The sequence below is a fragment of the Oryctolagus cuniculus genome, chromosome X, assembly GCF_964237555.1.
Source record: "Oryctolagus cuniculus chromosome X, mOryCun1.1, whole genome shotgun sequence".
NCBI classification, from domain to species: domain Eukaryota; kingdom Metazoa; phylum Chordata; class Mammalia; order Lagomorpha; family Leporidae; genus Oryctolagus; species Oryctolagus cuniculus.
The window spans coordinates 78,144,775-78,166,830 of NC_091453.1; the positions used below are offsets into that span (position 1 = coordinate 78,144,775).

At 45.5% G+C, this 22,056-nt stretch overlaps 3 protein-coding genes across 10 annotated transcripts in view; 1 reads left to right on the forward strand and 2 right to left on the reverse strand.

The window, feature by feature from the left end:
• LUZP4 (leucine zipper protein 4) overlaps window positions 1–3,107 on the reverse strand; it is a 32,945-nt gene extending 29,838 nt beyond the window's left edge. The window contains exon 1 of one of the 2 annotated variants that reach the window (XM_051827278.2): window positions 2,958–3,107. In XM_051827278.2, coding sequence (XP_051683238.1) covers window positions 2,958–3,045 — 88 coding nt within the window. In that variant the 5' untranslated portion in view covers window positions 3,046–3,107. The remainder of the gene's footprint in view (window positions 1–2,957) is intronic. The other variant, XM_008272906.4, reaches the window with a different exon arrangement.
• Window positions 1,907–22,056, forward strand: part of LRCH2 (leucine rich repeats and calponin homology domain containing 2) — a 197,033-nt gene continuing 176,883 nt past the window's right edge. For 2 of the 7 annotated variants that reach the window (XM_051827276.2, XM_051827277.2), the window contains exon 1: window positions 1,907–2,346. The gene's annotated coding sequence lies outside the window, so the exon portion shown is untranslated. The remainder of the gene's footprint in view (window positions 2,347–22,056) is intronic. The other 5 variants (XM_051827272.2, XM_051827274.2, XM_070066580.1 and 2 more) reach the window with 4 other exon arrangements.
• Window positions 14,878–15,970, reverse strand: LOC100348521 (large ribosomal subunit protein uL3-like). Its single transcript, XM_051827283.2, has one exon. The coding sequence runs from the start codon at window positions 15,937–15,939 to the stop codon at window positions 14,938–14,940; it is 1,002 nt and encodes a 333-aa protein (XP_051683243.1). The 5' UTR covers window positions 15,940–15,970; the 3' UTR covers window positions 14,878–14,937.

Here is a 22,056-nt window from a genome sequence, read left to right on the forward strand (position 1 = left end):
GGGATAAACCCATTGTTGGTTATTTGTCAGTTTATACACCCCCCCCTTTCTATGAGCAGCTGCTAAAAACCTATCAGTGAAATCAACACCAAGAAAAGTACAGGAAGCATGAAGCTTTAATCTCACTTGGTGCTCAATTTCCACCCTTAAGGGTCCCAGTGTGAGGGACTAATGTGAGGCAAATGTGTCTCAGGCACAAAATTAGAAGCTCCAAAAACTCAACAATCAAGGTCAAAATAATATTTTAACATAACACTTAAAAGTAAAAATCAACACAGATCTAATCACCGAGGGAATAAACTATCAAAAAACAGAGTTAGAGAAAGGGAGGGAGGCAGACAGAAGTTAGGAGGGAAGGAAGTGGAAAAAGAAAGACAAGACAGGGAGAGAGAGAGGAAAGGAAGGAGGAAATGAAGGGAAACAAAAGAAAAAGACAAGACAGATGAGACCCTGTACTTGCACAGTCCTGCCTTTAATTAGCTGAGTCTAACCGCTACCTCAGTGCAACTTGATTTATGCAGGTGGCAGGCAGGTGGCTGTAGTTTGTCCATTTCATTAAAAAAATTTTTATTACAGTATTAATTACCCTCAATGACCGTATTTTTGGTTGCCTCAAATTTTTATATCCAAGCCAAGTACCTTGCTTAAGTCACCCTAGTCCCAAGCCGTGGCCAGTGACCAAATATAACTTTTTAAAAAAAGTCATTTTAATGCCACAAAACACTTTGAAGTCATGATGAAGTTGGTGGTCAGAGAGCAAGTAGCAGTATGGAATCCATAGGGACTGTCTTATAAGAAAAAAACGTGTTGATACTTATCACAAAATAGACATTTAAAAAACCCACACACACAAAAAAGTCCACTCCAGGTGCTACTCATATACATTTGGCCTCAAACTAAAGGGGGCAGGTGGGTAACTTCCACAACCTCATAATGGACATCTAAGGAAACAGCTAAAATGATTAGTAGTAAAATATGAGAAATAGATCAAGATGTTCGCTCATCATATCAATTTAACATTTTATTGGAAATTTTATCCAGAGCAATTAGTCAAGAAAAAGAAATAAAAGACAACCAGATTTGAGAAAAGTAAATCTGTTCTCAGATATCATAATCTTCTATGTGAAATTAAGGATATACAGACACACAATTATAATTGATTAATTCAGCCAAGTAGTAGCAAAGATACACAAAAATAAATATTTCTATACACTAGCGATGAATCATCCAAAAATTAAGAAAGCATACACCAAATAATTCATATTTCCATATACTACCAATAAAGCAAAGATTAAGAAAGCTCATACATTAAAACATCTATCTACATCAGCGATGATTTATCCAGTAACTAAATTAAGAAAGCAATCCACCAAGACCAATGAAGCGAAAAAAGGTCATTTAACAAATGGTGTTGGGACTATATACCCACATGCAAAAGATTGAAACTGGATGTTGTATCACCACCTACGCAAAAATTAACTCAAAGTAAACCAAAGATGAAAACATAAGAGCTAAAACTTGAAAACTTAGAAGGAAACAACATAGGGGTAAATCTTCATGGTTCCTTAACAGCTACGCCACAAGCCCCCTCCCCCCTTTAAAAAAATTTTATTTATTGGAAAAGCAGAGTTAGAGAGGGCAACACAGAGAGTCCGCGATCTTCCAGCTCCGGAGTCACTCCTGAAATGGCCGCCATTCGGAGCCAGTAAAGTACAATTCCATTCGTGTCCCCCATGTGGGGGAGCAAGCACCAGGGCCAACTTCTGCTGCCTTCGCAGGCGCGTTTGCAGAGTTGGATCAGAAGCGGAGCAGCAGGGAGTTGGGGGTGGGGGAAGGGCGGCCGGAAGTTTAAGCCGCTAAAACACAACGCCACCCCACCCCCGCCCATCGCCCATCGCCCACCTTCGAGGCTACCCTAAGTCTGCTCTTCCTAAGGTCTGCCCGCCCAGCTGTTTCTCCGCCCCTATACCTCTCCCCTAAGGCATGCCCTACCCCCTTCTTCTCTGTCTCACGCTGCCCTTCACTGCCCGCGCCCGTTGCCCCTTTCTCGCCCCCTTCGCTGCTCCCCTCCCTATAGCTCGACCCCTCCTGCTCTTCTGCTCCTCTGGCCGTGGTCAACATTTCCACCTTCAGGGCTCTGCCACCCCCCTCCCCCTGGGCACCATTTCTAAAGTCAGCCTTTTGGTGCGCTTAGCACCGTTCACCACCCCACACCCACATTTCCAGAGGGTAGCGGGCCCCGAAATCTGTGCAAGCGAAACCCGCTTTTTCTGTGCACGCTGCTGGTCGTAAGGAATACGGTCTTCCTGGGTGTGTGTGTGTATGTGTGCTCCCTGCCTCTGCAAGGTAAGCCCCACCGAGCGAGCGGCAAACCAACTAACGGCTCCTTTGCCCCGTGGTCCTATACACGACCACCCTGCCATTCCTAGCAAACTGGCCCACGGCTTGCTCCTCCTTATCCTGCCCGGGCACTCGGTCTGCAACGCGGTGGCCCTGCGAAGAGCGCGCGCGTCACCAAACGGGCGCAGCCTTCCGCCAGCTGCGCGGAGCACGTGGCCCGCGCGTTTGAAAGGGGTACTCACTTCCGCGCCCTTTTCTCTGGCTAGGCGAGGAGCCTTTCCTGAACTGAAAAGAGGCCTTTTGGCCTCCTGTACCTGCCCTTTTCGGCAACTATCCTTCCTCTCCGCGCGGTTTCTATCAGCTCGGGACAGTTTTCCCACCTGAGTTTTAAGAGAGCTGGGGGGTGCGGCATCACGGGAGCAGAGGACAGGAGCAGGAGCCGGAGCCAAGGGTTCGTGCGTCCCGGATGGATGGAGTAGACTCATGGATACAGAGGGGAAGCCTCTGGTCCCGGGCAAGTTCTCGGAGCGCCACTTCTAGCCGATCCTGTGCTGAGCTCTGCTGTCCAAGGGCAGCCAACCTAAACTAGCAGGGGCCGGGATGCGGGAGCTACTTACCTAGAGACATGTCTAGAAGTGTCAGCCTTTTCTCGTTAGGATTTGCCTGCACCTTTCCAGAACGTGCTAGGGTCGAAAGCGACGCCATCTCCTCCGCTCGAGTGCAACCTGCTGCGAGCGGCAGCTGGAGTGGCGCCCCCTCACCTCCGGCAGAGCCTTTTAACTAGGTGGTTCCCCAATCAGAGGCTTTGTTTTTCCCTGTTGCTAAGTCCCAGAGGTGTCCTATCAGGAACTTGGTTCATGGTAGCCAGGAAGAAAAAAAATGGACCCGTTTTTCTAGGTGTCTTCTGACCTTTGACCCTCGATTTTTGTACTTTTTTAAAGTACCCATTTTTCTTTACTTTTCCCACTCGTGGAAAATAAAACTTTATGTTCTTGACTTAGCTGGTTTCAGCTTCCTTCTGGAAGAGATCCCACGAATACAGTACCGAGGGCTGACCCACCCGTTTGCGGTGCAACATGGTTTTGGATGACTTACTTAAAGGCGAGTCAGTGGCATTTTTTAAAAAAGATTTTATTTATTTTAGAGGTAGACTAACAGACAGTGAGAAGGAGAGACAGAGAGAGAGGTCTTCCATCCGTTGGTTCACTTCCCAAGAGGCCGAAACGGCTAGAGCTGCCCCGATCTGAAGCCAGGAGCCAGGAGCTTCTTCCAGGTCTCCCACGCAGGTGCAGGGTCCAAGGACTTGGGCCATCTTCTACTGCTTTCCCAGCCCATAGCAGAGAGCTAGATCAGCAGAGGAGCAGCCGGGATTAGAACTGGCGCTCATTTGGGGTGCCAGCGCCGCAGATGGAGGATTAATTTACTGTGCCACAACGCCAGCTGGAGTGGCATTTCTTATGTCATTGGTCCTGTTATCATGTAAGCACTAAGCAATAAATACTATTTTAAAATGTACAGGAGGCCAGATCTGTGGCACAGCGGGTTAAAGCCGCCACCTGCAGTGCCGGCATCCCATATGGTCGCCGGTTCTAATCCCAGCTGCTCCTCTTCTGATCCAGCTCTCTGCTATGGCCTGGGATAGCAGTGGAAGATGGCCCAAGTCCTTGGGCCCCTGCACCTGCGTAGAAGAAGCAGAAGAAGCTCCTGGCTTCCGATTGGCACAGCTCCAGCCGTTGCGGCCATCTGGGGAGTGAACCATCGGATGGAAGACCTCTCTCTCTGTCTCTATCTCTCTCCGTAACTCTTTCAAATAAATAAAACAAATCTTAAAAAAAAATGTTGCAGGTTTGGTGTTTTAAGCCTAGCAATTAAGATGCCCACATCCCACATCCCAGTGCCTATGTTTGACTCCCACACCAGCTTGTGACTCCAAATCCTTGCTAATATAGATCTTGGAAGGCAGCCAGTAATGGCTGGCATAACTGGGTTCATGCCACCCGTGTAGAAGACCCAGATTGAGTTAACAGCTTGCAGCTTTGGCCTGGCTGCCGTTTGAGGAGTGAACCAGTTGGATAGGATGTATCTTTCTCTCTGACTCTCAAATAAATTAAATTTAAACACACCATTTTTTTAAAAAATAAAAAATTAAATGTCAGAGAAAGCACGTTTCACACTTTGTTTTGAGGAAGTAAAAAACAGCAAATTTGAAAGCTGAAAATATTTCCAAGTATTATAGAAATCACGGCATTAATGTCTGAAGAGCTTTTTAAAATTTTTTTAAAGATAGATTTTGTTTATTTGAAAAGCAGAGTTACGGAGAGAGAGATGGGGAAGAGGCAGAGAGAGATCTTTATTTGCTGGTTCGCTCCCCAAATGGGTCTGATGGCCAGAGGAAGGACTGAAGCCAGGTGCCTCCTCCCAGTCTCCCACGTGGGTGCAGGGGCCCAAGTCCTCGGGTCATCTTCCACTGCTTTCCCAGGCCACAGCAGAGAGCTGGATCAAAGTGGAGCAGCCAGGACGTGAACCAGCACCCATATGGGATGCTGGCATCACAGGCAGCAGCTTTACCTTCTATGCCACAATGCCAGCCCTGAGATTTTTTAATTTTTTTTTTAAAAAAACAGTCATTTAAAAAAATTCTATCCATGTTTAAAAGGTTATTGAAAGGCAGAGTGACAGATCTTCTAACCACTGGTTCAATCTTCAAATCGCCACAATGGCTGGGAAGGGTCAGGCTGAACCGAAGAGTCCAAAACTCCATCTGGGTCTCCTGAGGGGTGACAGGGACCCAAGCATTTTGGTAAACTTCTGCTGTTCTCCCAGGCACGTTAGTGGGGAGCTAGATTGGAAGCTGAGAAGTTAGGATTCAAACTGGTAATATGATATGGGATTCCTGCATTGTAGGTGGCAGCTAAACTCAAATGTGGCACAATGCCAGCTCCATATATATATATATATTTTTTTTTTTTTTTTTGACAGGCAGAGTGGACAGTGAGAGAGAGACAGAGAGAAAGATCTTCCTTTGCCGTTGGTTCACCCTCCAATGGCCGGCGCGGCCGGCGCGCTGCGGCCGGCGCACCGCTCTGATCCGATGGCAGGAGCCAGGAGCCACGTGCTTTTCTTGGTCTCCCATGGGGTGCAGGGCCCAAGCACCTGGGCCATCCTCCACTGCACTCCCTGGCCACAGCAGAGAGCTGGCCTGGAAGAGGGGCAACCGGGACAGAATCCGGCGCCCCGACCGGGACTAGAACCCGGTGTGCCGGCGCCGCAAGGCGGAGGATTAGCCTAGTGAGCCGCGGCGCTGGCCGCCAGCTCCATATTTATTTACTTGCATGCATTTGAGAGGCAAAGCCTCACATACACAGAGAGAGAGAGATCTTCCAGCTGGTATCACCTATAGGTGGCAGGGGCCCAAGTGCTTGGGCCTTCATGTTCTTCTGCTACCTTCCCCTGAACATTAGCAGGGATCTGCCCCAGAAGCAAGGTTGGGGGAAGGGGTAATACAATCATAGCTTCAGTATGTGATACTGGAGTTGCAAGCTGAGGCTTAACACTCTGTGCCACAAGGCTAGCCCCCTCAGCCATTCATATTAATTAATTCTCCTTAATACATTTTAAATTTAAGCTTTAACAGGATTTGGACAGTAATGGATATTGCTGGCATTTGGGGGCTGAGCAATCAGATAGGAGATCTCCTCTGGTTCTACTGTCCTCTGCTGTTCAAACTTAAAAAGTTATAGTGCTTTAAAATATTATGAAATATATGAAATTTGTATAACTTAAATTTAAAAATATTTTTAGATCATTACATTTGATTGCTTTATTTCATTTGTTTTTAAACCTTATTTATTTATTGGAAATTTGGATATATATGTATTTATTTATTGAAAATGTATATATGTTTAGAGAGAGACATAAACACAAAACACAGAGAAAGAAAGATGTTCCCTGTGCTGGTTCACTCTCCAAATGGATATCTGGGCTGGGTTAGGCCCAAGCCAGGAGCCTAGAATTCCATCTGATTCTGCCACGTTTATGGCAGGGACCCAAGCACTGAATCCATCAACTGATGCATTCCCAGGTGTGTTAATGAGCAGCTGGATCAGAAGTAGAACAGCTTATACAAGAAACTGTGCTGAGGGACTGGCTCTGTGGCGAAGTAGGTTAATTCTTCGCCTGCGGCGCTGGCATCCCATAGGAGCGCTTGTTCTGGTCCCGGCTGCTCCTCTTCCAATCCAGCTTTCTGCTGTGGCCTGGGAAAGCAGTAGAAAAAGGCCCAAGTGCTTGGGCCCCTGCGCCCACATGGGAGACTGGGAAGAAGCTCCTGGCTCCTGGCTTCGGATCGGCGCAGCTCTGGCCGTTGTGGCCAACTGGGTAGTGAACCAACGGACAGAAGACCTTTCGCTCTGTCTCCCTCTCACTGTCTGTAACTCTATCTCTCAAATAAATAAATTAATTAATTGAAAAAAAAAAGCAAGAAACTGTGCTGAGATATGATATTGGCATTGTAGATGATGACTTATCCTGGTTTGCCACAACGCTGGCCCACAACATTAGTTTATAAAAATATAAAACTGTGTGGGAGACCAGGAAAAGCACCTGGCTCCTGGCTCCTGCCATCGGATCAGAGCGGTGCGCCAGCCGCAACGCGCCGGCCGCGGCGGCCATTGGAGGGTGAACCAACGGCAAAGGAAGACCTTTCTCTCTGTCTCTCTCTCTCACTGTCCACTCTGCCTGTCAAAAAAAAAAAATATATATATATATATATAAAACTGTGGCTTGGCATTTGGTGCAGAGGGTCAGATATTTCCTGTGAGGTCGACATCCTACACTGGAGTGCCTGAGATGGAGTCAAGGCTCTCGCCCTATGCCAGCTACCTGCTTATACACACTGTGGGAGGCAGCAGGTGGTGGCAAGTGCAGTTATGTCCCTGCCACCCACATGATAGACCTGGGTTAAACTCCTGGTGCCCAGCTCCAGCTTTGCCCAGCAGTAGTGTCAGAAAAAATTTGGGCAGGAATCAGCAGGTGAAGATTTCTGTCTCCACCTCTCTACCTTTACTTTATTGTTGTTTAACATGTATATTATTTAGTTGAAAGGCAGTTTGACAAAGAAAGGGAGAGACAGAAAAGGGGATCTTCTATTTGCTGAATTACAATGAAAACGGGCGCAAAGGATGCATCTGGGCAAGGCCAAAGCCAACAAACATAAAGTTCATACTGAGAGTCCCTGTGAGTGGCAGGGGGCAAAGTTATTGGGCAAGCAAGTTATTTGTCCCCTGCCATCCACAGGGGATCTCATCTTCCAACTGCCTTTCCAGGCACATTATCAAGGATCTATGTTGGAAGAAAGCAGCCAGGAATCCAAACCTGGCACCATATGTGATGCTGGAGTTGTACTCTCAGAATTTCAAATTAATAAATTAATTCGACTTAATATATGTTTTAAAGTTAAGCTGTAACAGGATAGGGACTGCAGTCAGTACTGCGAGACTTTGGGTACTGAACAAGCAGATAGGATGTCTCATTTGTTCCTTTCTCATCTGTCTGCTGCATTTCAAATAAACGAAGTCACGAAGGTTTTTTTTTAAACATTACATTTGATTGTTTTATTTTATATTATTTTCACATAATTTAATTTCATTATTTTAATTTTATTTCATTTCATTCATTTTATTTTTAATTTTCATGTTTTTAAGCCTTCTGTATTTACTTACATAATAGAAGGTGGAGCTATACATATATAGAAAAAGGGGGACACAAGAGAGAAATTCCATTAGCTGCTTCACTCGCTAAATGGCTCTTGTGGCTGCACCAGGCCAAAGCCAGGGTCCTGAAACTCCATCCGGGTCTCCCATGTGGGTGGCAGGTATCCAAGGACTGGATCCATCCTTGCTGCCTTCCCAGGCACATTGGCAGAGAGCTGGGTCAGAAGTAGAGCAGCCAGAACAATAATCTCTGCTCATACGGGATGCCAGGGTTGTAGTAGGGGCTTATGCCCCTGTGCCACAGTGCTGGCCCCTAATATTAGGAGTTAAAAAGTAGAACACTGCAGGCTGGGTATTTGGTGCAACAGGTGATATACTTCCTATGAGGCTTACATCCCTCATTGTTTTCTTTTCTTTTTTTTTTTTTAAAGATTTTCCCTTTAATTCTTGTACTTCATTTTTTTTCATGTTATTTTATTTCATTTCATTTTATTTATTTGTATTCATTTCATTTCTTTCCATTTTAGTCATTTTTTATTTTCCTATTTTTAACACTTCTGTATTTGTTTACTTATTAGGCTGAATTTTATATATATATATATATAGAGAGAGAGAGAGAGAAAGAGAGACAAATGTTCCATCTGCTGGTTCACTCTAAAATGGCTCTCTGTGCTGGGCCACACCATAGCCCCAGGACTTGAAATTCTGTAATTAGTTAAAATTACTTAAAATATGTCTTTTTAAAAAAAGATTTATTTATTCATTTGAAAGGCAGAGTTACAGAGAGGCAGATGCAGAGAGAGGTCTTCTATCCGCTGGTTCACTCCCCAGTTGGCCGCAACGGCCGAAACTGGGCCAATCCGAAGCCAGGAGCCAGGAGCTTCTTCCAGGTCTCCCACATATGTGCAGGGGCCCAAAGACTTGGGCCATCTTCTACTGCTTTCCCAGGCCATAGCAGAGAGCTGGATCGGAAGTGGAGCAGCTGGGACTCGAACCAGCGCCCATATGGGATGCCGGCACTGCAGGTGGCGGCTTCCCCGGTACACCACAGTGATGACCTCCTTAAATATGTCTTAATGTTAATCTTTAACAGGATAGGGATAGCAATCGATACTGCCTGATATTGGGTACTGAACAAGCAGATAGGAGGTCTCTTCTGTTCCTTTCTCTTCATCTATCTGGTGCCATTCAAATAAGCAAAGTTAAAGTCTTTAAAATTTTTTTAAACCATTCCATTTGATTATTTTAATTTTCTCCCGTATATTTATGTCATTTTACTATTATATTTACTATGTTTATTTATTTTCTCTCTTTTATTTTTTTTTATTTTCCTGTTTTAATCATCCTGTATTTATTAATTTATTGAAAAGGTAGAATTATATATAGATAGTGAAAAACAGACATAGACCAATGTTCCATTTTAGTTCACTCCCAAATGGCTCTCAGGGCTGGGACAGCTGAAGCCGGAGTTGTGAAATCAGATGCAGCAGGTGCAGTTGTGTCCTTGTCACCCTGGTGATACACCTGGGTTAAGCTCCTTGCACCTGGCTTTAGCCTGGCCTAGTACTTGCTGCCTGAGTAATTTTGGCCTGGAATCATCAGGTGAGAGACTTCTGTCTGAGTGTCTATTTATCTCCCTGCCTTTCCTTTATTGTTAAACATTTAGTTTATGCTGTTGAAAGAGACAGAGAAAAGGAGGTGTTTCATCTGCTGGGTCACTCCCCAAATGGCCGAGAAATCTGGTACTGGGCAAGGATGAAGCCAGAAGCCCAGAAGTTCATCCTGGTCTCCCCTGTGTGTGGCAGGGGCCCAGTGTTTTGGCCATCATCTCTGTTGTATTCCCAGGGACATTAGCAGGGATTTCCATTTTAAGCAAAGTGGTTAGCTATCCAAGCCTGGCTTTCATATTTGATGCTCAAGTTGCAAGTTGAAGCTTAACACCCTGTACCACATAGCCAGGCTCCTCTCAGCCTTTCCAATTAATTAATTAGTTAATTTTACCTAATATATACTTTAAAGTTAAGCTGTAACCTCATAGGGACTTCAGTTGATACTGCCGGATTTTGGGTACTCAACCACAAATAGGAGGTCTCCTCTGTTCCTCTCTTGCCTGTAGCCTGTCACATGAAAAATGCTTAAGTCTTTTAATATGTTTTAATACCATAACAGTTGATTGTTTTATTTTAATCATGTGTATTTGTCATTTTATTATTTTTATTCTTTCTCTTTTTTAGTTTATTTTTTATTTTCATTTTTTAGGCCTTCTATATTTATTGGAAAGGGTGAGTTGGAGAGAGAGAGAGACAAGGAGATGTAGAGACAGATGTTCCATCTGCTGGTTCACTCACCAGATGACTCTGGGAGCAGTGCCAGGCCGAAGTCAGGTGCCTGAAACTGCATCTGGTTCACATGAAGCTGGCAGGTGCCCAAGTACTGGATCAATCACCTGCTGCTTTCCCAGGCATTTTAGCAGGAAGCTGGATCAGAAGTAGAGGAGCCAGGACTGCAACCTGGGCTCGTATGGGATGCCTGGGTTGCAGGTAGGGGCTTATGCTGCCATGCCACCATGCTGGCACCTAACATTAGGTCTTAAAAGTGGAACTCTGTGGACTGGGTATTTGATTCAATAAGTCATATATTTCCTGTGAGGTCCACATCCATGCTCTCATCCCTTTCCAGGTTCCTGCTCATACACATTGTGGGATGGAGCAGAGGATGGCAAGTGCACTTATGTCACTGCCACCCACACTGGGGTCTTGGGTAAAGCTGCTGGCACCTGGCTTCAGCCTGGCCACATAGTAGCCATCTGAGTAATTTTGGGTGGAAATCAGCAGGTGGTAGACCCCTTTCTTTCTGTCTCTCTGCCTTTTATTTATTGTTGTCAAACATTTATTTTATTTAGTTGAGAGTCATAGTGACAGAAAGGAAGAAACAGAGAAGATCTTCCAACTGCTGGATCACTCCCCAAATGGCTGGGAATTCTGGTGCTGGGCTAGGCCAAAGCCAGGAGTCTGAAATTCCATCCCAGTGTTCCCTGGGGGTGGCAGGGTCCCCAGTGCTTGAGCCATCATCTTCTGATGCCTTTCCAGGCACATTAGGAGGGATTTGTATGGGAAGTAGAACTGCCAGTAATCCAAGCCTAGCTGCTATATGTGATGTGTGATTTGCAAGCTGACCACTTAACACCGGTGCCCCTGTCAGCCTTTCAAGTCAATTAATTACTTAAATTCACTTAATTTATGTTTTAAAGTGAAGCTTTAACAGGATATGGACTGCAGTTGATACTGCTGCAGTTTGGGGACTGAACAAGCAGATAGGAAATCTTCTCTGTTATTTTCTCTTCCATTTGTCGACTTCAAATAGTCTTTGTCTTTGAGCTTTTTTTTTGGGGGGGGGGCAGGCAGAGTGGACAGTGACAGAGAGAGACAGAAAGGTCTTCCTTTTTCCGTTGGTTCACCCCCCAATGGCTGCTGTGGCCGGCGCACGGCGCTGATCCAAAGCCAGGTGCTTCCTCCTGGTCTCCCATGCAGGTGCAGGGCCCAAGCACTTTGGCCATCCTCCACTGCCTTCCCGGGCCACAGCAGAGAGCTGGACTGGAAGGGGAGCAACCGGGACAGAATCCGGCGCCCCAACCGGGACTAGAATCCGGGGTGCCAGCGCCGCAGGTGGAGGATTAGCTTTTTAAAAAATCATTGCACTAAGGGCCGGCGCTGTGGCACAGCGGGTTAAAGCTCTGGCCTGAAACGCTGGCATCCCATATGGGTGCCAGCTCTAGTCCCGGCTGCTCCTCTTCCGATCCAGCTCTCTGCTATGGCCTGAGATAGCAGTAGAAGATGGCCCAAGTCCTTGGGCCCCTGCACGTACGTGGGAGACCTGGAAGAAGCTCCTGGCTCCTGGCTTCGGATCGGGGCAGCTCTGGCCATTGCAGCCATCTGGGGGGTGAAGCAGTGAATGGATGACCTCTCTCTCTGTCTCTACTTCTCTATGTAACTCTGTTTTTCAAATAAATAAAATAAATCTTTAATAATAAAAAAAATCATTGCACTTGAGGCCAGCACTGGCATAGTAGGCAAAGCTTCCCAGTGCCGGCATCCCATTTGGGCGCTGGTTCAAGTTCTGGCTGCTCCTCTTTGGATCCAGCTCTCTGCTTATGGCCTTGTAAAGCAGTGGAAAGTGGCCCAAGTGCTTGGGCCCCTGTACCCACATGGAAGACCTGGAAGAAGCTCCTGAGTCCTGGCTTTCGATCGCCCCAGCTCCAGACATTATAGCCATTTTGGGAGTGAACCAGCCTATGGGAGACCTTTCTCTCTGTCTCTCCCTCTCTCTGTAACTCTGCCTTTCAAATAAATAAAATCTTTTTTTTATAAAAGATGTATTTACTTACCTTAAAGTTAGAATTACACAGAGAGAGAAGGAGAGGCAGAGAGAGAGAGAGAGAGAGAGAGAGAGAGAGAGACAGGAGCCAGGAGCTTCTTCTGGGTCTCCCACATGGGTGAAGGGGCCCAAGCACTTGGGCCATCTTCTACAGCTTCTACATCTTCTACAGGCCATCACAGAGAGCTGGATCGGAAGTGGAACAGCTGGGACTTGAACAGGTGCCCTTATGGGATGCCGGCACTGCAGGTGGCAGCTTTACCTACTACACCACAGTGCCAGCCCAAAATAAAGAAAATCTTAAAAAATTGAATAAATTAAAAAAACACATTGAACTTGATTCCATTTTTTCATGTATTTTTACTCTTTTATTTATTTTACTCATTTATCTCATTTCTTTTTGTTTGATTCATTTAGTTTATTTTTATTTTCCTGTTTTTAAGCCTTCTGTATTTATTTATTTTTGGAAAGGCATAATTATATATATGTAGAGAAAGGGAAGCACAGAGAGACAAATGTTCCATGGTTTACTCCCCAAATGGATCTCAGGGCTGGGCCAGGCCATAGCCAGGTACCTGAAATTTGGATGCAGCAGGTGATGGTAGGTGCAATTGTGTCCCTGCCACCCACGTGGGAAACCTGTGTTAAGTTCCTGGCAGCTGCTTCAGCCTTGCCCAGTATCATCTTTCTAAGTAATCTTGGGCTTGAATCGATAGGCGGGAGACTTCTGTGTATCTGCCTGTCTCCCTCTGTGTCTCTGCCTTTCCTTCATTGTCATTAAACATTTAGTTTATTCAGTCGAAAAGTAGAGAGAGACAGAGAAAAGGAGATCTTTGATCTACCTTACTGGCTGCCCTTTTGGATTTTTCTTTACGGTTTTTCCATATCTCCCTGACTTCTTAACTATTGATTCTCAAACTATAGTGTTCATCAGAATTACCTGGGACACTTATGAACAAATTGGCTGTTGGACTCCACCCCAGAGTTTCTTCTTCAGTAGATATGGAAAAGGACACAAAAAATGCACATTTCGAACTAGTTTGCTGGTGATGCTGATGTTGTTGATCTGAGACCACACTTTGAGAATTTTGCTTTAAATTTTCACTAGAAAGTTTATTTACATTTATTATCTCAGTGCTCTCAACTAGGTTCATGTTTTTAATTTTTAAAAATTTAATTATTTGAAAGAGATCCCATTCATTGGTTCATTCCCCAAATGCTTACAACTGCTTTAGGCCAGGGGTCAAAACTAGCAGCTGGGAAATCAACTCAAGTGTCCCGTGTATGTAGCAGGGGCCTAGTCACTTGTACTATCACATCCACCTTCCAGGGGCTGCATCAGCTGGAAGCTAGGGTCAGTAGAACTCAGACACTCCAATATGGGGTGTAGGCATCCCAACTGGTATCTTAAGCACTAGGACAAAGTCGTAACCCAGTCTCATGGATTTTTTTTTTGGTGTTTTTTTTTTAACTCTTATTTAATGAATATAAATTTCCAAAGTATGATTTATGGATTACAATGGCTTCCCCCCCATACCGTCCCTCCCACCCACAACCCTCCCCTTTCCCACTCCCTCTCCCCTTCCATTCACATCAAGATTCATTTTCAATTATCTTAATATACAGAAGATCAGCTTAGTATACATTAAGTAAGGATTTCAACAGTTTGCTCCCACACAGAAACATAAAGTGAAAAATAATAGATGATTTTTTTAAATGATGATGAAATCAGATCAGACCTATTGTCATGTTTAATCCCAGTGAGAGTCAAGGTGGGAGTTGATAATTTCTTTTTTTTTTTTTTACAGAGGATCAGTTTAGTATGCATTAAGTAAAGATTTCAACAGTTTGCACCCCCATAGAAACACAAAGTGAAATATATTGTTTGAGTACTCGTTATAGCATTAAATCTCAATGCACAGCACATTAAGGACAGAGATCCTACATGAGGAGTAAGTGCACAGTGACTCCTGTTGTTGACTTTACCAATTGACACTCCTGTCTATGGCACCAGTAATCTCCCTACTCTCCAGTCATGAGTTTCCAAGGCTATGGAAGCCCTCTGAGTTCTCCGATTCTTATCTTGTTTAGACAAGGTCATAGTCAAAGTGGAGGTTCTCTCCTCCCTTCAGAGAAAGGTACCTCCTTCTTTGAAGACCTGTTCTTTCCACTGGGATCTCACTCGCAGAGATCTTTTGCCAGAGTGTCTTGGCTTTCCATGCCTGAAATACTCTCATGGGCTTTTCAGCCAGATCCGAATGCCTTTAGGGCTGATTCTGAGGCCAGAGTGCTATTTAGGACATCTGCCATTCTAAGTCTCATGGTTTTCAAAAGCAGCTATACACTGATGTCTCCCAAATTTGAATCTCTAGCTAAGATCTCCAATGAAAATTTGAATGACCCACTATTTAGTAAGCATCTCTACATAAATACTCAAGATTATCTTAAATTTCATTTTTCTTTTTTTTTTTCCTGGAAAGTCACTTTATTGCAATGCAGCACACTCCAAGCCCCTTCAGGCCCCCTCCTCCTTTGCGATCCTGTCCTTCTTAAGTGGTCCCATGAAGGCCTTCTTCTCCTCCACCGTCTGGAAGCGGCCGTGGCCGAACTTGGAGGTGGTGTCGATGAACTTGAGGTTGATCTTCTCCAGGGCGCGCCGCTTGGTCTGTACCAGCAGGGACTTGCGCAGGGTTAGCACCCGCTTCTTGGTGCCCACCACGCAGCCTTTCAGCGTGCTCTTGTCTGACAGGTCGTAGGCAGTGGAGGCGTTGTTCTTGATCAGCTTGCCGTCCTTGATCAGGTAGCCCTGGCCGATTTTGTAGATTTTCTTGTTGATCTCCGTGCGGTGGTGGTAGCCTTTCTGCCCAGCCCGTGCCACAGAGAAGGCCACGCGCACCGGGTGCCACACCCTGATGCAGGCCACCTTGAGCAGCCCTCGGTGCGTCTTGCGGGGCAGCTTCTTGGTGTGCCAGCGGCTGGTGACCCCATTGTAGCCCTTGCCCTTGGTCACGCCGATGACGTCGATCATCTCGTCCTGGCCGAACACCTGGCTCACTGGGACCTGCTGCTCCAGGCGCTCCCGGGCCCAGTCCAGCTTCTCGGCCACGGTGCCGCCATTCACCTGGATCTCCATCAGGTGCGCCTTCTTCTGCCGCAGGGGCAGCAGGCGCATCTGCGTGTGCGCCAGCACGCGGATGACCTGGCAGTACTTCTTCATGCTGCTGAAGTCCTTGTCCAGCTGCCGCTTACCCGCGTCGTCCTGCCACTTCTTGCAGTACTTGGTGAAGGCCTTCTTCTTCGACTTGTGCCAGTTCTTGTAGAAGTGCCTCTTGCACTCGTCACTGATGTGCTCGGCGAACACCGTCTTGAAGGTGCGGAGGACCCGCGGGGTCTCCACGTAGCCCACGATGCCCACGACCACCATGGGCGGGGTCTCCACGATGGTCACGGCCTCCACCACTTCCTTCTTGTTCACCTTGGAGCCCGGCCGGTCCACTTCCCGCACGATGTGCGTCATGCCGGCCTTGTAGCCCAGGAAGGCGTCACCTTACCCCGCTAAACTTGTTTCTTTCATATTCTGCCCCATTTCATTAAATAGCAACTCTGTTGTTCTATTTGCTCAGGCCAAAAGTTTTCCAAGTTATTCTTTTTTCTTTTAAATATTTCTTTTATTTATTTGAAAGACAGAATTACAGAGAGACACACACAGAGAGAGAGAGAGAGAGCTAGGTCTTCCATCTGCTGGTTCACTCCCCAAATGGCCCCAATGGCCAGAGCTGGACTGATCCAAAGCCAGGAGCCAGGAGTTTCTTCCGGGTCTCTCATGCAGCTGCAGGGGCCCAAGGACTTAGTTCATCTTCTGCATTCCCAGGCCACAGCAGAGAGCAGGATCAGAAGTGGAGCAGCCAGGACTTGAACCGGCGCCCATAAAGGATGCAGGCACTGCAGGCAATGGCTTTACCTGCTATGCGACAGTGCTGGCCCCATATGTCTTTCTTTTTTTTCAAAAAAATTGTATTTATTTAAAAGGCAGAGAGAGAGAAAGAAAGTAAGAAAGGAGAGGGAGAGAGGGAGAGAAACCAACTTCCATCTGTTGGTTCACTCCCCAAATGCCCACAGTAGCCAGGACTGGGTCAGGCTGAAACCAGGAGCCTGAAGCTCTATCCAGTTCTCTCATATGAATGACGAACCCAAGTACTTAGGCCATTCTCTGCTGCTTTCCCAGGCGCATTAGCAGGGAGCTGAATTGAAAGCAGAGCAGGGGCCCCGCACTGTGGCACATCGGGTTAAAGCCCTGCACCCGCATGGGAGAGAGACCCAGAAGAAGCTCCTGGCTCCTGGCTTCGGATTGGCTCAGTTCTGGCTGTTTTAGCCATTTAGGGAGTGAACCAGCAGATGGAAGACCTTTCTCTCTCTCTCTGGCTCTACCTCTCTCTGTAGTTCTGTCTTTCAAATAAAAAATAATCACACACACACACACACACACACACACACAAAAGCAAGCAGAGCAGCCGGGACTGCAACTGAAACTCTGATACAGGATGTAAGCATAGCAGGCAGTGGCTTAATCCACTGTACCCCAACAGTGGCCCTGTAAACTTAACTTTTAATTCCATTTCTGTGAACTTTTCTAAGTCTCTTCATAGTTTCCTTCTTTTTAAAAAATATTTATGTTGAAAGGCAGAATTACAGAGGGAGAGAGAGAGAGAGTTTGGTCTTCCATCTGCTGGTTCACTCCCCAGATGGCCACAAAAGCTGGGGCTGGGCCAGGCTGAAGCCAGCAGCCGGGAGCTTCATCTGGTCTCTAACATGGGTACAGGGGCCCAGGTACTTGGGCCATCCTCTGCTGCTTTCCCAGGCACATTAGCAGGCAGCTGGATCAGATGTGGAGTAGCCAGAATTCAAACCAGTGCCAATGGGATGCTGGCATTGCAAGTAGTTGAGTTACTTACTATGCCACAGTGCTGCCCCTTCCCTTTTTTCATAGTTTCCTATCTTTCTACTTCCACCCTTCCCCACTAGGTCCCTTCTCCACACAGAAGCCAAAGTGAGCCCTCTAAATCATCAGTCAGTCCATGTCACTGTACTCAAAATCCTCCATTAACTCCGCATTTCATCATGCAGATTTTACCTAATTAGCTGTGTTTTCTATCTCAAAGCCTTCATGCTTACTATTCCTTCTGCCTGGTATGCTCTACCTCTTAATATTTTCATGGTTTACTTTTTGAAGTTTTTGCTCAAATATTACCTTCTCTGTGAAGTCCAATATGTCTGCTATATTTTAAATTGAACTCACACATTCATACTTCCTTCCCTAGTATATTTTTCTTCATTGTATTAATCACCACCTGATATTGTATATTGATTTACTTGCTTTGTGCTGCTCTTTGAATCACCCTTCCCTGAGTGTAAACTCCATAAGGGTAGACATATCTGCTTGTTTTTCACTGATGTCTTGTGAGTACATAGAATAGTATCTGACACATAGTGAGGGTTTAATAAATATTTTTGAATGAAAAAGTGAAGCCAATCATGAAATTGTGATTTCTTGCTCTTGATTTTGCTCTCATTCTTCTTTCTTTGAATATCAGCTCTCTTTGCTTGTTTATATACAAAGGCTAAATATGATCATTTCTGTGCATATCTATCCTATAGAACAGAAATGTCAGGGGACCATAATTGTCTTTAAATAATTACATGGAAGATGGAATTATTTTTTGGTCTAGCAGGAGAGGGCAGCACCAGACCAAGTGGATGGAATTACAAGGAAATACATTTCCATACTACATAGAGACAAACTTTCTAAAACTACAGTGATGGGACAAAACTACAACAGTGGAAAAAGCTGCCTTGAATTGAGGTACTTGACACTCAAGATATTTAAGCATAAGTTAGACTACTGACTCCTTCAATCCATTATGTTCAGTGACCTCTCAAGTCCTTTTAAAATTTGGTGTTGGGGGCTGGCGTGGGTAAAACCACCGCCTGCAATGTTGGCACCCCACGTAGGTGCCAGTTCGAGTCCCAGCTGTTCCACTTCTGATCCAGCTCCCTGCTAATATGCCTAGGAAAGCAATGGAAGATGCCCCAAGTCCTTGGACTCCTGTCACCCACATGGGAGACTGGGAAGAAGCTCCTGACTTTGGACCAGCACAGCTCTCTGGCCATTGTGGCTATCTGGGGAGTGAACCAATGGATGGAAGCTTGTTTGCTCTTTCTCCCTCTCTCTTCCTCTCTCTCTGTAACTCTGCCTTTCAAATAGATAAATAAATAAATAAATAATCTTTTTAAAAAATCTGATGTTATAGGACAAAGAAAAAAACACATCGTGTTTATTTTATTCACATGTCTTAGAGACCATTCTGTTTCTCAAGTGTTTAAAATATGAAATTTGGGGGCTGGCACCATGGTGCAGTAGGTTAATCCTCTGCCTGAGGGGCCAGCATCTCATATGGGCACCAGTTCTAGTCCTGGCTGCTCCTCTTCCAATCCAGCTCTCTGCTGTGGCCCAGGAGGGCAATAGAAGATGGCCCAAGTGCTTGGGCCCCTGCACCCTCATGGGAGACCAGGGGGAAGCACCTGGCTCCTGGCTTTGGATTGGCACAGCTACGACCGTTACAGCCATTTGGGGACTGAACCGATGGAAGGAAGACCTTCCTCTCTGTCTCTCCCTCTCACTGTCTGTAACTCTAACTCTCAAATAAATAAATAAATAAATCGTTAAAAAATATGAAGTTTGTGGAAAGTGTTCATTGTGAAAAACACTATTGTACGATTTCAAACTTGCTTGCACCAAAGTAAACTTATTTTAATTCATTTCAGTGAACTTTTTAAAAAAAGATGTATTCATTTACTTGAAAGTCCAAGTTATACAGAGAGGGAGAAGAAGAGGTGGGGGGGGGGTGTCTTCCATTCACTGGTTCATTCCCCAAATGGCTGCAACGGCCGGAGCTGCACCGATCCAAAAGCTTCTTCGGGCCGAGGGCTTGAGCCATCTTCTGCTGCTTTCCCAGGTCATAGCAAAGAGCTGGACCGGAAGTGGAACAGCCGGGACTCAGACAAGCGCCCATATGGGATGCTGGCCCTGCAGGCGGCGGCTTTACCTGCTATGCCACAGCGCTGGCCACCATTTCAGTGAACTTTAAAAAAATGTATTGGAAGTGCCGGTGTTGTGGTGTAACAGGTTAAGCTGCCGTGTGCAATGCTGGCATCCATATGGGCACCCGTATGAGTTCTGGCTGTACCATTTCTGATCCAGCTTTCTCCCTGCTAATGTGCCTGTTAAAGCAGCAGCAGATTACCCAAGTCCTCAGGCCTCTGCACCCACATGCGAGACCTGGATGAAGCTCTTGGCTCCTGGCTTCAGCTTGGCCCAGCCTCAACTGTTACAGCCATTTGGGGAGTGAACCGGCAGTGGATGGAAGATTGATGATTGATATCTCCCCCAAATCTGACCCGCCCTCCCACCTCTTTTTCTTTCTGTGTAACTCTGCCCTTAAAATAAATAAATCTTAATAAAAAGGAAAAAACTATTGAAGAGGCAGAGACACACAGAGAAAGAGAAATCTGTCTACTGGTTTACATTTCCCATGCCCCGAGCTGCAGAGAATGAGGCGGGAGATGCGTACTCAATCCAGGTCTCCAGTGTGAGTGGCTCATTTGTTGTCTTTGAAGCCAGGACTAGTTAGTTTGTGTTGGTAGTAACTGGGAGCAGGCATGATGGGGAATTTCTGGGATATTGGTTACAGTCTATTCCTGGGTGCTGGTTCTACTTTGGGAGTATTCACATTGTTGTGTGAGTCTTGATTTCCTAATCTACAAAATGGGATTAATGTCTACCTTGAACAGTTGTTAGTATCCAAGTCAATGTATATAAAGAACCTAGCACATAGTAAATCTTCATTCAGTATTAACTCTTATTATTAGCAATGGTATCTTTGTCATCTTCTTCCTGGGCAGTCTTATCTATTTTCATGACTTCTGTAGCTACAAAATTCACATCTTCAGCTCTGGTCTTTCTTTGTTAACTGAGACTCCATATTTTTGCTATCTGCTTAGACATTTTAATTTGGGGATCCCATAAATACCTCAAACTCCACATGTCCCAAAGACTCAGATGACTGCTCACTCCCTACCTCCCATGCCCACTGCCTCTCATGATCAGGTCCCCATTGTTTGTTTGAAAAGTAGAGAGGGAGAGAGAAAAAGGGAGAGCAAGAGAGATTTTACATTTCCTGGTTCACTCCCCAAATGCCTTCAATAGCCAGATCTGGATTTTGACTGGCCCACAACCAGCTGTTGCGGCCATCTGGGGAGTGAACTAGTAGGTAGAAGATCTCACTTTCTGTTTCTTCGCCTTTCAAAGAAATAAATACATCTTAGGAAACAAATGCGAAATTGGGCAAGTAATTGCCTAAGCTTGCTCCTTTTCTTATCTTTTGTATTTTATTCTGTGACGTTAACATGTACATGTATACATTTATTAAATCAATTTGTAAATCTTCACAGAATCATGGAAGGGCTTTTCATGAGCAGTATGTTTCATATGTTCTCATTTATTTACAACTATTCTCTTTGACTCTTTTCTTTACACTATATTGGACACAGTGCTGCTCTTCCTTTGCTCCTCCCCACCACCCAGCTCTTTTTTCTTTTTCTTTTTTCTTTTTTTTTCCAATTAGGGTTGCCAGGTTCATGTGCTAGATTACTTAGGCTCAGGCAGAGAGGAAATGCAATTGATTTCCTTTCTAGAAAGTGGAGCCCAGGAAAAAGTATGCATTTCTTTCTTTCTTTTTTTTTTCTTTTTTTTTTTTTTTGGACAGGCAGAGTTAGACAGTGAGAGAGAGAGAGAGAGAGAGAGAGAGAGAAAGGTCTTCCTTTTCTGTTGGTTCACCCCCCAAATGGCTGCTATGGCTGGCGCTGCGCTGATCCAAAGCCAGGATCCAGGTGCTTCCTCCTGGTCTCCCATGCGGGTGCAGGGCCCAAGCACTTGGGCTATCCTCCACTGCCTTCCCGGGCCACAGCAGAGAGCTGGACTGGAAGGGGAGCAACCGGGACAGAATCCGGTGCCCCAACCGGGGCTAGAACCCAGGGTGCCAGCGCCGCAGGCAGAGGATTAGCCTAGTGAGCCGTGGCACTGGCTTCCTTCCTTCCTTCCTTCCTTCCTTCCTTCCTTCTCTCTCTCTCTCTTTCTTTCTTTCTTTCTTTCTTTCTTTCTTTCTTTCTTTCTTTCTTTCTTTCTTTCTTTCTTTCTCCTTCATCTTTTCCATGTGATGAACAGAAACATTTTGCAGCAGCTCCCCTGCACTCATACACTCTGATACATAGCTGGCGAATTGGTTAGCCCACAGCATGTAGCCTATCTGCACCAACACCCAGAGCTGGGGCGGCACACACAGTTTCAGTGGTAGCGGTGCACAGAGAACTCACAAAGTTGAGTTTGCAGAGTAAGAAAAAGGATAGAAATGCCCACGTATGAATTATTCTAATTCCTTTCTATCAATTTACTTTCTACATGGGGCATGTTACAGTATAAATACCCACTTAACTACAACTTCCAATTAGTTAGTCAGGGTATTTTACTGTCTTCATATTGGAAGAGAAAGTGAAACATCACAGTAAACCTGTTGCTTTT